Raw genomic sequence first — 16,947 nt, 5'->3', positions numbered from 1 at the left:
TGAATATTTTCACCAGGTTACACACTTTATGGAAACTATTAACTGCTAACCGTGGATTTCCTAGGATACTTTATGGTAGACATCGACTCAAAAGATGCATACTATTCAGTACCCATTCATAAAAGATCTTCGGAGATACCACAATTTACCTGGATGGGGTAACTATGGCAGTATAAATTATTGACAATGGCTAATTTGAGCCAAAACTGTTTTCCAAGATATTCAAACCAGCCCTGACACTATTAAGGAACATATCGTCATGGCATGTCTCTATGATATTTACGACAGACAAAACCATGGAAATAACTAAATCAGCATTAGCTACTAAAACTTATTTAGCCTGGGCTCTGTCATACAATCCAGATAAATCTACGTTGACACCATCCACAACTATGGACTATCTGGTATTCAATTAACTCTATCCACTTGTCTGTAACATTGCCAAAAGGAGAGTCAGCGTATGACACAACCTGTAACAATTAATGGTAACAATCAACCAACCATTCAACTAGTGGCAAGAGTAAATGGGAATTAGTAGCAGCATTACCAGCTACTTAATTTGAACCTTTCCATTAGAGCTAAGGTGCTAGTGTTTAAACAAAATAACCCTTACCCAGAACAGGTGGCAAATGGACTAATCTGGAGTCGTCATCACTATAGACACTGGGCATAAAACCTAGTTGGAAATATTGAGTACGTTCTATGGGTAAAAGCATATTGTTCAGTAGTGCACCATTTTGCATGTTCATTTATAAATTAACAACATCACAGTGGTGGCATATACCAACCACTTGGGCAGAATAAAATCGATATCATGTGACAATTTATTTAACAATTGGTAACCGTATGTCGTATATTTGACCATCAGCAACCTACCTACCAGGTGAGCTAAATACTGTAAACAGACATATTAATCCAAAGTATTTGCTGAAATTACAAAGCAATATGGAACACCAGATATCGATTTCCTTGTATTCCAATTGAATCACCACGTACCGATGTATGTCGCATGAAACCAGACCTTGAGGCAGCGGCAATGGATACATTCCCGCTGAACTGGGGGGGGGGGGGAATCTAATCTCTATGTTCTCCCCTTTTCTACCTCATCAGTCAGGTACTACGGCCTCATCAGTCGGGTACTACACAAAATACAGATGGACTCTGCTTCAGATATTTTGATAGTACCCGACTAAACCCACAGTCATGGTTCCCAGTGGTCCTCGATATGGTCAGTAAAACCCTAATGATTTTTCCCAGTAGCCCAGACTTATCAACTCACCCAGTATCAGGCATAAGCCACCCATGCCACGATAAATTAAAGTATTGGGTTGCAGATTTGAAAAGACCACTGCTGGGCCTGGATTGCAGATTTGGGAAGACCACTGCTGGGCCTGGATTGTCAGACAGCACTATCGACACGACGATAGCATCCCATCGCATATCCACTACGAAACATACTTGGCGAACATCAAGAAGTGGGAAGCTACTGTTCAAATACAGTAACTACATATTCAACTACAACAAAACCTGTACTGGAGTTCCTGGCAGGTCTTCACCACAATGAAGGACTCAGCTACTGCGCCATTAATACAGCCAGAAGTGCTCTGTCAGCCTACTCAACTCAGGCACCAGGACAACAGGCCATAGGGTACCACCCACTGATGATCAAATTCAGGAGAGGCATATTCAACTCTAATCCCCCAGACCTATGTAAACCCAATTCTGGGATGTCAGTGTGGTTCTGACGTACCTTAGGGGATGGACACCAGCCAGGTCCCTCACCCTGGAACAGCCCACCCTGAAGACGGTCATGCTGATGGCCTTGTCTCAGCACAAAGAGTCCAGTTCCTCCATCTACTACGATTGGACAATATGGTTATAACACCAGACCGTGTCACATTTACCATTTAGGGGCTGGTCAAACAGAGCAGACCAGGAACATCAGGTCCAGTCATGGAATTCCGGGCATACCCACCTGAACCACGGTTATGTGTCATGACCCACTTATTGAATTACATCGACACAATAAGAAATCCCCGAGGGAGAGAAAAAGCCTTATGGATCAGCCACAAAAAACGTCATGGCCGGGTGACGAGCCAAACTATCTCAAGTGGCTCAAGCAGGTACTGAGAGTTGCTGGAGTAAATACTAATGTGTATAAATCTTACTCCACCAGGGCAGCATCCACATCAGTGACTAAGAGGATGGACGTGCCTATGGACCACATCCTGGCTACAGCGGGGTGGTCTAGGGAGTATACGTTCCAAACTTTTTATAACAAACCGCTGGCAGAACCTGTATCGTTTGCAGAAAAAGTATTAGAATCTGTAAATATATAATTTAAGCCCGGGGGAGCATTTTGGTCTTGTTATTGTTAATAACACCATTATTGTTTTACAAACAGGTTCATGGTTGATTACGATAACATACTTCCTCCCTCGAATGACTTCGGCAGCGAGTGAAGTATGAACTGTTACACGGTTTGAAATCACAGAGCTTTAAAATCTTCACGTAGTCACTCACGTGACTCCAAAGTAAAGTAGTAAGATTAAACGAGAACTTACCAGTTCGAAGTTTGATCTGTATTTTATGAGGAGTTACGATGAGGGATTACGTGCCCTCCGCTCCCACCCTCAATTATAGAGATCAACTGGTATTTAAGTTCTCCTTTTCTTTACTATGTTTATTTCAATTATTGTGTCTTCTGTGATTCCACACCGCTGCTTTGAAGTATGTCGCGCATGCGTGCTGGACGGGTTCTTCACGTAATCTCTCATCGTAACTCCTCATAAAATACAGATCAAACTTCGAACTGGTAAGTTCTCGTTTAATCTTACTAGTTTATTGGCCAAGTATTCAAATACAAGGAATTTGCCTTGGTGCTCCACCCGCAAGTGACAACATGACATACAGTGACAGTTAGGAATGACACATAAAACATTAAACATTAATAATAATACATTATCGATTAAACATGTGAATTACATAAAATACCAAAGCAAAAGGAGGCTACAGATTTTTGGTTATTCAGTAGTTACTACTCGTGGAAAAAATCTGTTTTTATGTCTGGCTGTGGCGACTTTGACAATCCGGATTCGCCTTCCAGAGGGAAGTGATTCAAAGAGTTTGTGGCCAGGGTGAGAGGGGTCAGAGATGATCTTGCCCGCTCACTTCCTGGCCCTTGCAGTGTACAGGTCAAAATGGAAGGTAGAGCAGTAGACATGATTAGTACGGGTGTCAGGGGTTATGGGGGGATGGCAGGAGAATGGGGTTAGGAGGGAGAGATAGATCAGCCTTGATTGAATGGCGGAGTAGAGTAGGGATCGTTGCTGGCAACATTGCTGCTTGTAACTTATGTCAATGATCTGGATGTGAGTGAATGGCGGCGTACACTTGATGGGCCGAATGGCCTTATTCTGCTCCTATCACATTACTTTATGACCTCATGACATGGGCTTGGTAAGGCTTCTCACAAGGTCCCACATGGCCGGTTTGTCCAGAAGGTTGGGACACAAGGGATTCAAGACATTCGACAACGTGGATCCTGTCACTGGAATGTAGCTGATGAGGAATGATGGGTTATAACTAGGGTTGCCAACTTTCTCATTCCCAAATAAGGAACAAAAGGTCAAAATAAGGGACATATTCCCGACGGCAATTCGTTGACCGACTTGGCTGTGGCTGGGTGAATGATGAGTTGGCCCGGGTGCTGGACTGCACACAAAGCCCAGCCGGCGGGCCAGCTGTGGAGTTTTGGCCTGGGACGCATGACGTCGCGTGCAAAATCCGGCGCCCCGTCCAACTCATGAACCGATGATCGGCCATGAGAAGGAGGGGTGGTGGTGTCGGCGGTAAACGAAGGTCCGAAGGTCAGTCAGCTGGCCGGGCTGCCGGCCGACGGGGCCACGGGCGAGGCGCTGCTGCTGCTGCTGCAGTCAGCTGGCCGGGCTGCCGGGCGACGGGGCCACGGGCGAGGCGCTGCTGCTGCTGCTGCTGCACTCCATCGGCTGCACTACGTCGGGACGGGTGAGGCGGGGCCGGACGCGGGTCCCCTCGACCCGAGTAGTAGCAGTCAAATACGTGACAAGGATGGTCCCGTACGGGACAAACCAATTTAGCCCATTATACGGGGTGGGAGATTCCAACTTCACGTGGTCCGCCCTGTTTCGACGAATGCAATCAACCTGCCGTGCACAATCAAATAACATTAAATAGAACAAGTTGTCCTAGAATCATAGGCTGTACAAGTCATACACAAGAAGAAGCCCAATATATAGGATGTCCCAGTTAATACGGGACAGTTGGCAACCTTAGTTATAATATTATATTGGGCATAGATAGGAAATAAAAAATTTTCGCAGGGCAGAAGAGTTTAGAATTAGAGAGCACAGGTTTTAAGATGGAAGGGGATGAGAGGGGAGAAATTTAGAGGAGATTTGGCGAGGCAAGGTATACTACTCCAGAGTGTGTGGGTGGAGGCAGAGAGAAGCAAAAAAAACGAAGATTCCAAATTTCTCATGGTGGACAGTGCTTTGTCTTCTATTTTAAAATTAATGTGCTTGTTTGAAATAAGTGAACAATGCAGGATAAATGTTCCTCGTGATGGGGAGTCTAGAACCAGTGGTCACAGTGTAAGAATAAGGGGTAAGCATTTAGGACTGAGATGAGGAAACACTTTTTCACCCAGAGAGTTGCGAATCTGTGGAATTCCCTACCACAGAAGCCAGTGGATGCCAATTCACTGGATGTATTATAAGAGAGTTGGATTTAGCTCTTTGGGTTAAAGGAATCAAGGGATATGGGGAAAAAGCAGGAACGGGATACTGATTGTGGATGATCAGCCATGATCATATTGAATGGCAGTGCTGGCATGAGGAGTTGAATGGCCACTCCTGCACCTATTCTCTATGTTTCTATGTTTCTACCAAGACTGAAAGCAATCCCACAGCAGAGATGTTTTCCTGCCCCAGTATTGCTGTCCACGTCACCTGCACTGACACTGTTTGTTGCGGCCTGGCCCCTAGCAAAGCCCACCGACTTGGTGTGGCACAGCTGGACGCACATAGATCACTTCAGCATCCTGGGTTGTTAAAGTAGGCATTGTGGTCTGCAATGTTGAATATTTGACACTCACAGACATTTGACACTCACATCTTTGACACGCATAGACATTTGACATCACAAATAAAACCATTAGGGTGACACGGTGGCACAGCAGTAGAGCTACCACCTTACAACGCCAGAGACCCGGGTTCGATCTCGACCACAGGTGCTGTCTGTACGGAGTTTGTATGTTCTCCCCATGAACATACAGGTTTGTAGGTTAATTGGCTTGGCATTAATGTAAAATTGTCCCTAGTGTGTAGGATTGTGATAATGAGCGAGGATCGCTGTCGGTGCAGACTCGGTGGGCCGAAGGGCCTGTTTCTATCTCTAAACTAAACTAAGCTAAAAATTGTAACCAGTTCCTTTGCATTTGAAAGCTAAAATTATGTTCATACACAAAACTTCAATTAAGGTCATTGAAACAAATCTGAATAATTAATAGAAACACATCTGCTTGGCTTTCTCCCAGGAGATAACGAGTCTTTTAGTGATGGTGCCACGTTTAACCCAGCACCAGTTCAGAGGCAGATTTCTAGCCTTCGATATCTGTGGGAAATTGGCAGCTTTGAACTTCAAGAGGGGTCCACTGGAATAGTAAGGATCAGGCTGGAAGTTAAAGTTAAAGTTCAAATCCAACCTCCTGCAGGTTTACACAATTCCCAGTGCGAGGGACATTATCAGGATGGATGATCTGCCCCCAAGTAAATATATTGTCAGTCTTAGTTCCTACTCTCACCTTGAATCAGAACTACAAGACTGGAGCTTTGCATGTACACTTCAGGCTGATACAACAGTTCAGTACTGATGAGACAACGCAGGTCTTGACCCGAGACATCACCCATTCCTCTCTCCAGAGATGCTGCCTGTCCCGTTGAGTTACTCCAGCATTTTGTGTCTGTCGCAAGTGTAGACTTAATGTCCCATCTGAAAGACTAGGGTGGTCTGCTCAGTAGAGTGGATGTAATGGATTCCATGCATATTATCCTAAATAAAAATAAATAAATCACTTGGTAATTGTCCCATTTATATGTACAAATTCACTGGTCCATATTCTGTGTTACAACTATATCTGTAGTTCAAAAGTTCACGTTCACAAGTTATAGGAGTAGAATTAGGCCAGTCAGCCCATCAAGTCTGCTCCGCCATTCAATCATGGCTGATCTCTGCTTCCTAATCCCATTTTCCTGCCTTCTCCCCATAACCCTTGACACCCGTTCTAATCAAGAATTTGTCTATCTCTGCCTTAAAATATCCACTGACTTGGCCTCCACAGCCGTCTGTGGCAATGAGTTCCACAGATTAACTACCCTCTGACTAAAGAAGTTCCTCCTCACCTCCTTTCTAAAAGAGCAGCCTTTAATTCTGAGGCTGTGACCTCTGGCCCTAGATGTTTCCACCAGTGGAAACATCCTCTCCACATCCACTCTATCTATGCCTTTCACTATTCTGTACATTTCAATGAGATCTCCCCCTCAACCTTTCTAAACTCCAGCGAGTACAGGCCCAGTGTCGCCAAATGGTCTAAGCATTGCATTGCCTGTAAAATATCTCTGTCTATCCCACTGTGGTGGCAAGCGTGATATTAATAGCCCTGTCCCACGGTACGAGTTCATTCTAAGAGCTCTCCCGAGTTTGCCCTAATTCGAACTCGGAGATTTACGGTAATGTTGAAAAATCTTCACGAGACTTCCCGTGCGTACCTGCCGTTAGCGAGTCTTCCCAAGTACCTGTTATTAGCGTTACGAGCCGCTAAGAGACGTCCCCGAGCTCCGACGTACCCGCTATGTTCATTCTCCGTGCTTACCACGAGTTTGATTTTTTTTAAACTCGGGAGAGCTCTTGGAATGAACTCGTACCGTGGGACAGGGCTTTAATTCTTCCTCTTGCTGAATGAATTCTACCAAATGAGCAGGTGACGTAACTATGATGAACTGTGCCACGGATTTATGAATTCTTTGTTTAATTCCCAGGTTTATGACATGGAACTGGGTGAAGAATTCTACTTGCCCCAGAACAAGAAAGAAAGCAGACAAATAGCACCTGAACTTTCCGACTTGATCATCTACTGTCAAGCTGTCAAGTTTACAGGTTAGTACATGTCCTTGCCACTCACTCAGAGGCACCTTGAAGGCAGCAACCTGTAGAGTTATGCTTCTCTGGTCCCCTTTTGTAGATTCAATAATGTACTGTTGGAAGAACTTAGCTAGTCAGGCAGAACCTGTGGAGGAAATTGGACAGACAATGAAGACTTGAAGAAGAGTCGCAACTCGATACAACGGCTGACAGTTTCCCTCCACAGATGCTGCCTGACTTGCTGAGATCTGCCAGCTGTTTACTTTTCCTCAGGATTCCAGCACCTGCAGTCTCTAGTTTGTACATTTTGTAGATGATGGTTTCATTCAGAAATTACCATGGAATGAAGAGGAGAGAAACATGAAAGTCAGTCAATAGAATTTGGTCAAAGGGAGGTCTTTAGTGCAATGTATGTAACACAAGGAAGTACTTATGTGGCTGTCTGAATAGCTCCGAACTTCCCCTACCGTAGAGGCACTGGGGGAATCCTGCTCCATTCACTTTTTCATTGAAAGATATTACTATTATGTAATGTAAATCCTATTAAATAAAATGCATTTCATTTTAAAGATAGAACAATACATTGTGTCCCTGCGTGTAGATCAGAAGGAATGATTTTAGCTACTGTTGCCATTGTTGGGGTCACCATCAGTGTCCAACTGTGTTATGTAAAGAAGCCATGCAGGAAGCTATGTTTTCACATAGTCTACGAGGACACAGATGGGAGCTGCTTCAAATATAAACCAGGCTCTGCATCTGTTGGAAAACGATGACCTCTCCTGTCTTGACCCTTTCCTCTTCTCAATGGGAACAGGCCTTTCCACTTTGAATGCTGCAGGATCAAACAGAGTCAAAGTGAAACCCAGCAGGAAGTCCAACAGAATGAGCCCGGGGGAATCGATGACATCAATGAAGTCATCTGGAAGAGGCAAGTGTCTTGCTTAGCTGTTTCCCACACCAAAGTAGGACTAGGTCACAAAATGAGTGATTCAAAGTGAACTGCTTTGATTTAAAGTGCGTAAAATTAAATCATTATCGGTGAATTAGCAATTTTAATCCACTGTTGTAATTTTAAGGCCAGATGGAAATTAGTGTATATATGTAATTAGAAATATATGTAAATTATCATGATTTATCTTGCTCTTGTTTAACAATTGAAGGAATGTTAGATATAAAAAAACTGGATTAACTCAGCGGGTCAGGCAGCATCTCTGGAGAATGCCAGAAACCCAGGTTTGATTCTGACCTCGGGTTGCGGTCTGTACGGAGTTTGCACGTTTTCCCTGTGACTGCGTAGGATTTCCCCGGGAGCTTCAGTTTCCTCCTACACTCCTAAGACGTACAGGTTTGTAGGTTAATTGGCTTTGGTAGAATTGTAAATTGTCCCCAGTGTGTTAGTATGCGGGAATCGCTGGTCAGCGCGGACTCGGTGGGCTGGAGGGCCTGTTTCCGCGCCGTATCTCCAAACTAAACTAAACTAAAAAAGGAATAGGTGACGTTTCGTGTCGAGAGATGCTGCCTGACCCGCTGAGTTACTCCGGTTTTTTGTGTGTATCCGGTTTAAACCAGCATCTGCAGTTCCTTCCTACACGTTGAAGGAATGATGTTTGGTGCTAATGTGACTCTTTTTATCGAGTCCACATCACAAGATTAGATATTGTTCAGCCAGAGTTGAACACACTTCTCGGCATCTGCATACAATGGCGTCTTGCGCTTCGTGTGCATAGTGGTGGAAAGATTGGTGGAAACAGGGTCGCAATGTGAATGCTCTTTCCTTGACCCCATTAACGTGACTAATACTTGCGTAATATTTATGAGTTTCCTCACTTGGAAATATTATTTCATACTCCGTTCGATGAGCATTATTGAGCTCGTTACCACTTCAGTGTAGGAACTTGGATGGAACTTCACTCCACATGGAAAGTCACATTCAACTCTCGGCTGATAGAGCTGCTACCTCTCAGTGCCAGAAACCCAGGTTCGATTCTCACCTTGGGTTGCTGTCTGTTTGGAGTTTGCGCGTTCTCCCTGTGACAGCGTGGGTTTCCCCCAGGTGCTTTGGGTTTCCTCCCGCATGCCAAAGACGTGCGGGTTTGTAGGTTACTTGGCCTCTGTAAATTGCGCCTAATGTGTAGGGAGTAGGAAAACTGCAATAACATAGAAATAGTGTGAACGACAGATCGATGGTCAGCATGGACTCGGTGGGCCAAAGGGTCTGTTTCCACAATGTGTCTCTAAACTATACTAAAAGCACTGAACCAGAACAGGAGTGATAATTGCATACCAATCTTTTCACTGTAAGCTGATGGGTAATTTCCATTTGCTTCCAGAGAAATGATATCATAAAAGTCTGTCCATTGTCTATATTAACAAAAAAATAGTCAAAACAAACAGAAATTCCAGACTTATTTCATAATCTTATGGTCAATGACATGGATAAGCTCTGGAAGAGTTTTTTATTTATCTTTCCAAATCATTTGGGGTTTAAGAAGTTAGAGCTCAGAATGAGTTTAAGATTAAGTGATTGGTGAAATAACAGTGTATTAATTAATTAAAACAGATTCATCAGAGAATCACATTTAATCACCTGTGAGAGAAAAACTTGTTTTTAATCAAATATAACAACTATGTCATTTGTGGTCGAGTTTTAAATTGCTCGGACCAGAAATGCTGACATCCTGCTCCCTAGATTGTTTTTACCTTTCCACCTTTTTGAGATGTTTCTTTATCTCCCTTTATGACCAAGCTCCTAAAATCTTCTTTTGCTTTGATGTCTATTTCCGATAATGATTAAAAAAAAAGGCTTTGGGCTATATTGGGTGAACTATGTTGGAATAATCCAAGTCGATTAGTCCAAGGTACTGTTCGAGCCTTTATGATTTTAAAGATATGAATATTGGTTTTTTTGGGGGTTTTATTAAACCTAAAGATTTAGGCGTCACAGTGGCGCAGCGGTAGAGTTGCTGCCGTACAGCGCTTACAGCACCAGAGACCTTGGTTCGATCCTGGCTACGGGCGCTGTCTGTACAAAGTTTGTACGTTCTGCCTGTGACCTGTGTGGGTTTTACCTCCCCCACACCAAAGACGTAGGTTAATTGGACAGGTAAAATTGTAAATTGTTCCTGATGTAGGATAGTATTAATGTGCGGGGATCGCTGGTCAGTGCGGACTCGGTGGGCCGAAGGGCCTGTTTCCTCGTTGTTTCTCTAAAAAAACTAAAACCAGTCCTAAAAATCTTCTTTTGCTTTGATAACCATTTTTGATAACGATTTGGGATACGGCTTTGGATGAAGTACGCTGAATTAACCCATGTTGAATTAATCAACGTTCAAACCTTTATTGCTTAAGATTTGAATATTGCCTTTTCTTTGGTTTTACTAGGAAGGAGATGAAGAGAAATGTCTTTAGTCAGAGGGTGGTGAATCTGTGGAAGTCTTTGCCACAGAAAGCTGTGGAGGCCAAATCAGTGGGTATTTTTAAGGCCGAGATGGATAGATTCTTGATTCGTACAGGTCTCAGAGATTATGTGCGGGTATCGCTGGTCGGCGCGGACCTGGTGGGCCGAAGGGCCTGTTTCTGCGCTGTATCTCCAAACTAAACTAAATTATGGGGAGAAGGCAGGAGAATCGGGTTAGGAGGGAGAGATATATCAGCCACGACTGAATAGCGGAATAGACTTGATGGGCCGAATAGCCTAATTCTACTGTTATCACTTATGACCTTATGACTTAAAGATTTCCTTTGTACACAGCAGCCTCTTTTGAAGTGATAAGAAAGAACTGTGATGAACCACCTTCTCCTCCATTCAATCCAAGCACCTCTATCAGCGCTATCATCAGAACACCCAAATGCTATCACATATCGTCAGTGAATGAGAACACCGCCAAGCGACTCTGCCGACGGTATTCGCAGGAGTTGATCCAACACACAGTGTGTCAGTTGCTGCGGACCTACCCTGCTGCCACCCGGATTGACTCCTCCAACCCATCGCCACTCTTGTACTGGCTCCATGGAATACAGTTGGTGGCTCTCAATTATCAAACAGACGGTGAGTGGCTGGCTTTAGGGGCCATGTTTGAAGAATTCATTTGTGCGAAAATGTCCACTGGAAATTCCATCCATTAAGGTCAAAAATTGCTTGTGGCTCACAGAATACTGTACGACAATCCCCAATCACCTACCAGTCTCAAGATTAGAATTATTAAAGGTAGACAAAATTGCTGGAGAAACTCAGCGGGTGCGGCAGCATCTATGGAGCGAAGGAAATGGGCAACGTTTCGTCCCGAGTTTCTCCAGCAATCTTGTCTTCCTTCGATTTTCCAGCATCTGCAGTTCCTTCTTAAACACTTAGAATTATTAAAACTGTTTGAAAGCAGTAAGTTATGCCCCTGTCCCACTTAGGAAACCTGAACGGAAACCTCTGGGGACTTTGCGCCCCACCCAAGGTTTCCGTGCGGTTCCCGGAGGTTTTCTTCAGTCTCCCTACCTGCTTCCACTACCTGCAACCTCCGGCAACCACCTGCAACCTCCGGGAACCGCACGGACAGCTTGGGTGGGGCGCAAAGTCTCCAGAGGTTTCTGTTCAGGTTTCCTAAGTGGGACAGGGGCATTAATGTAATATCTTGAACTAAGGGCGGCACGGTGGCGCAGCGATAGAGTTGCTGCCTTACAGCGCCAGAGACCCGGGTTCGATCCTGGCTACGGGTGCTGTCTGTACAGAGTTTGCATGTTCTCCCCGTGACTTGCCTGGGTTTTCTCCGAGAACTTCAGTTTCCTCCCACACTCCAAAGACATACAGTTTGTAGGTTAATAGGCTTGGTATTAATTTGAAAATTGTCCCTAGTGCAGGATAGTGGTAATGTGCAGGGGTCGGTGGTCGGTGCAGACACCGCCATTCAATATGTTCATGGCTGATCATGCACAATCAGTACTTGAAAAGTGCCTGTAACCACCACAGGCCTGTACAGGGCTGGCGTAGGTTCACGGTTGTTTGTCCAGCTGCAATAGTTTTGTTCATGTGGGCTCTGCTCTTGTCTGTATTTGCCAGCAACAAAATGGGACTTGGAAATGTAATAATGAAACTCCGTTAATACCTGAACTGGATCTCAGTCCTGAAGGACTTGATTTCCTTTCATCCTTCCAATGGATGTCTGTTGACACTCAGTGAGATTTTGTTCTGCTGAATAAAGGTATATTTGACTCAGTTTACAAAGTATTTGATTCTTGGAGGATTAGATGCTGGACACTTGGTAAATTCAGGACATGCTTTGTTAACGTTCGATTACAAAACAAAGACCTGTCCCTTCCAGACTATGTGGTTGAATGTATTTTTTAATGTGTGCTCTACAGGGCGGCACGTTGGTGGCGCTAGTAGAGCTAGTGTGGGGCGGCACGGTGGCGCAGTGGTAGAGTTGCTGCCTTACAGCACCAGAGACCTGGGTTCCACCCTGACCTTGGGTGCTATCCTTAAGGAGATTGTACGTTCTCCCTGTGACCTGCGTGGCCTTTCTCCAGGTGCTCAGGTTTCCTCCCACTCTCCAAAGACATACAGGTTGTAGGTTAAGTGTTCAAAAGGGAACTGCAGATGCTGGAATATCGAAGGTACACAAAATTGCTGGAGGAACTCAGCGGGTGCAGCAGCATCTATGGAGCGAAGGAAATAGCGAGGGGTTTCGGCCCGAAACGTCGCCTATTTCCTTCGCTCCATAGATGCTGCTGCACCCGCTGAGTTCCTCCAGCAATTTTGTGTACCCAGGTTGTAGGTTAATTAGCTTTGGTAAAATTGTGAATTGTCCCTAGTGTGTAGGGTAGTGTTAGCGGACGGAGACCGCTGGTCAGTGCAGACTCGGTGGGCCGAAGGGCCTGCTTCCCCACTGTATTTCTAAACTAAACTAATCTGCCGCTATCAGCTTCAGGTACCTGGGTTAAAACATGACCTCTGGTGGTCTGCATGAGGTTTGCTTGTTCCCCTGGTGGTTGCACAGATTTCCTCCTCCCTTCTCCCTTACTCATCCCCAAAACGTGGAGCAGTAGATTAATTGACCATTGTAAATGGTATGCAGAAAAGTGTTAGAGTCTGGCAGGACTTGATGGCAATGTAACGAAAGTCAAATGGGATTAGTGTATGATATACATAAAATGGAATTAGTGTACTATTGATTAAAATGAATGTTCAGCAGTTGGTACAATCTCGATGGGCCGAAGGGCTTATTTCCAAGCTATATGACTGACATTTCCAAACAGCCACAACAATGCTTCCAAGATGGTGCCCAACCCAGGTGGGTATTTGCGTGCTAGTACAGGAACAGATCCACAATCACACAATACCATCGTTCCACAGTCTTAAATCTCTACTCCTACAGCAACATTTCTTACTTTAATTGTGATATCATGTAAATGGCTCGACTGTAATCCTGCATTGTCTTTCTGCTGATTGGATAGCACGCAACAAAAACTTTTCATTGTACCTCGGCACATGTGACAATAAACTCTTAAAGATAGCGGAGTCCAGGTGTTGCTACTGCTCACAAAATTATAGAACCATCTCATTGAATTTTGGTGGAGAATTCTAATGTGTCGAAGAAACTCAGTTTACCGTAGGTAGTGTCATTAGTCCCAGTTGTGGTATAGTTTAGTTTAGTTTATTGTCATATGTACCAAGGTACAGCGAAAAGTTTTAGTTGCGTGCCAACCAGCCAGCGGCAAGGCAAGACATGATTAGCTTCACCCTGTTCTTAAAAAATGTCTCCCTTTGATACCTACCTTAGCAAATATCAAAAGAATTTACCAGCAGCCAAGTATGAGGTGTCACCAGGATAACCAGAGATGGCCGCGCATTAGTCATAGGTTGCCAACATTTGAACAACTAAGAATATCCCACGATTAATACACCTGTCGATCAGCATCACATAAACGGTTTGGAATTGTACTATCCTACGCAATTCACCACTTCAGACAAGCTTTCTGCTTTAAGTATATTTAAAGGCAGTTCATGCACCTCGAGTCCTAATTGTGACAGAATATTGAACTCTGACAATGCACAAAGTTCAGTTTAGTTTATTGGCACGTGCACTGAGGTACCGCGAAAAGCTTGTACGGTGAAAATGTCAGTACAATTAAACATTCATTCAACATTTTTAAGAAAGAACTGTGGAATTCTCTGCTTCAGAGGGCGGTGGAGGCAGGTTCTCTGGATGCTTTCAAGAGAGAGCTAGATAGGGCCAAATGGCCTACTCCTGCACCAATTGTCTATTGTCTATTGTCTAACTGCAGATGCTGGAAAAATCGAAGGTAGACAAAAATGCTGGAGAAACTCAAAAGGTGAGGCAGCATCTATGGAGCGAAGGAATAGTTGACGTTTCAGTCTGAAGAAGGGTCTCGACTCGAAATGTCACCTATTCCTTCGCTCTATAGATGCTGCCTCACCCGTTGAGTTTCTCCGGCATTTTTTTTACCTTTAATTCAAAATTTGGTGATTTAGCTACCCTGTTCTGACCATTATTGCTCCTTCCGTTCCAATGTTGAAGATTACACCGTTTTGGAATCACTAGATGTATCTGCAATAAATGTAACAATCTATTTTCAAGTAATTACCAGTGAAAGTAAGTACCAGTTTGAAACATATAAGATTGTTAATGGTTTGGACATGCTGGAGGCAGGAAACATGTTCCCGATGTTGGGGGAGTCCAGAACCGGGGGTCACAGTTTAAGAATACGGGGTAAGCCATTTAGAACGGAGACGAGGAAACATTTTTTTCTCACAGAGAGTGGTGAGTCTGTGGAATTCACTGCCTCAGAGGGCGGTGGAGGCCGGTTCTCTGGATGCTTTCAAGAGAGAGCTAGATAGGGCTCTTAAAGATAGCAGAGTCAGGGGACATGGGGAGAAGTCAAGAACGGGGTACTAATTGGGGATGATCAACCATGATCACATTGAATGGCGGTGCTGGCTCGAAGGGCCGAATGGCCTACTCCTGCATCTATTGAAAGTGCAGACATAATTATGCAGCCTGGTGTTTTAAAGTGTTCTGCCCCTAAGTTTACAACAGATACTTAGTGGGAAGCAACATCGCATTATAATTGTTGAAATACATGATGACACAATCAGCTTCAAAGGCCAGATTCACTGGAGAATCTTGTTGACATTGGATGAAATCATTGACAATAGATATTAACTCCAAATATATGCCAAATATATATAAACTTGTTATATGTCACAAAATAAGCAACATTTGATTCATCAGTTTTGATAATGCTTCAGTAATCACTTCATAGCTGGGTAGACAAAAATGCTGGAGAAACTCAGCGGGTGAGGCAGCGGTCTATGCGAACTCAGCGGGTGAGGCAGCGGTCTATGCTGCCTCACCCGCTGAGTTTCTCCAGCATTTTTGTCTACCTTCGTTTTTTCCAGCATCCGCAGTTCTTTCTTAAACTTTATAACTGGGTGTTAGTACAGAATATTGAACGGAAGAGGCTGGTTTTTCCGTGATGAGTTCCTGATGGGTTTCAAGTTGATCAGTAGAGATTCAATTACAATTCATCCCACACAGTGAAACACCAAGTTCGGAAATACGGGGAAGATACAGACTTGTGTTAAGCTAAGCGTTCAAGTGTTTTACAGACTCTTGCGTGCGTCACAGCGTGTAGTACACAGTAACTCAGAATGACCAATGTTTGACATGTAAAAGGTCACTGTTCATAGCGTTCTCTCTTCCGGAAGTGGCGGCGCTGCCCTGGCAGCAGCGGCTCGCCTGCAGTCCGTTTGTTTTTACTTTTTTGTGTTGTTTTTTTCGTTTTGTCTAGTTAAGTTTTTGGTTTTTAGTTTGTGTTTATGTGGGGGTGGGGGGGTTGAAACAGGGCTTGCTGTCTCTCCCTTCGGGGGAATGCGACTTTTTTGTCGTATCCCCCTTCTCTGCCTCCGTCTGCGCTGAGGCCTAATGGCGGAGCTGGCGACCTCGAGACTCCGGAGGCAGAGCCAGTCAGGACTCGCCCTGGGCTCGCTCCCGTGAGGGCGGTCCGGCTCGGGGCTGGAACGGCGCTCCCGTGAGGGGCTGTGACGCTCCCGTGAGGGCGACCTGGCGCGGGGCTGAGACTCTCCCGTGAGGGGCTGTGGCGCTCCCGTCGGAGCGGCCCAGCTCGAGGGTGGAATGGCGCTCCCGTCGGGGCGGCCCAGCTCGAGGGAAACGGTGCTCCCGTTGGAGCGGCCCAGCTCGAGGGAGGTACGGCGTTCCCGTCGGTGCAGCCCAGCTCGAGGGTGGAATGGCGTTCCCGTCGGTGCAGCCCAGCTCGAGGGAGGAATGGCACTCCCGTCGGGGCGACCCAGCTCGAGGGTGGAATGGCGCTCCCGTCGGAGCAGCCCAGCTCGAGGGAGGAACGGCACTCACGTGAGGGCGATCCGGCTCGGGGCTGGAACGGTGCTCCGGTGGCTGGGACGGCGTTCTGGCGGCGGTGACCTGAGTCCGGGGTTCAGCCGCGGGCCAGCAGCTGCGTCCGCTGGACTGGAGGGCGGCAGCTTCGACCACCCCGGGCCGCGGTGTTTGAGCCGGCCCGTTTGCGGGGTTCGGTGAGCCGCGGGACTGTTTGTACCATCGCCCGGTGGGGTATCGCCTCAGCGCAGAGGGAGAAGAGGAGGGAAGAGACTGCAGCCCTAAGATTTTTGCCTCCACCACAGTGAGGAGGTGTTTGGAGGACTCACTGTGGTGGATGTTAATTTGTGTTTATTGTTGTTTATTATTGTATTATTGTATGTATGACTGCAGGCACGAAATTTCG

The 16,947-nt window shown here is 45.4% G+C and overlaps 1 protein-coding gene across 1 annotated transcript in view; it reads left to right on the top strand.

Moving 5' to 3' along the window:
* plce1 (phospholipase C epsilon 1) overlaps nucleotides 1–16,947 on the top strand; it is a 278,074-nt gene that overhangs the window by 207,566 nt on the left and 53,561 nt on the right. The window contains exons 21-23 of the mRNA XM_033034737.1: nucleotides 7,077–7,194; nucleotides 7,994–8,107; nucleotides 10,931–11,227. Of these exons, the coding sequence (XP_032890628.1) occupies nucleotides 7,077–7,194; nucleotides 7,994–8,107; nucleotides 10,931–11,227 (529 nt within the window). The remainder of the gene's footprint in view (nucleotides 1–7,076; nucleotides 7,195–7,993; nucleotides 8,108–10,930; nucleotides 11,228–16,947) is intronic.

The sequence above is a fragment of the Amblyraja radiata genome, chromosome 15 (assembly GCF_010909765.2).
Source record: "Amblyraja radiata isolate CabotCenter1 chromosome 15, sAmbRad1.1.pri, whole genome shotgun sequence".
In the NCBI taxonomy this organism is placed as follows: Eukaryota; Metazoa; Chordata; class Chondrichthyes; order Rajiformes; family Rajidae; genus Amblyraja; species Amblyraja radiata.
Note: the sequence above shows the minus strand (reverse complement) of the source record. Positions and strands in the feature narration are given on the sequence as shown.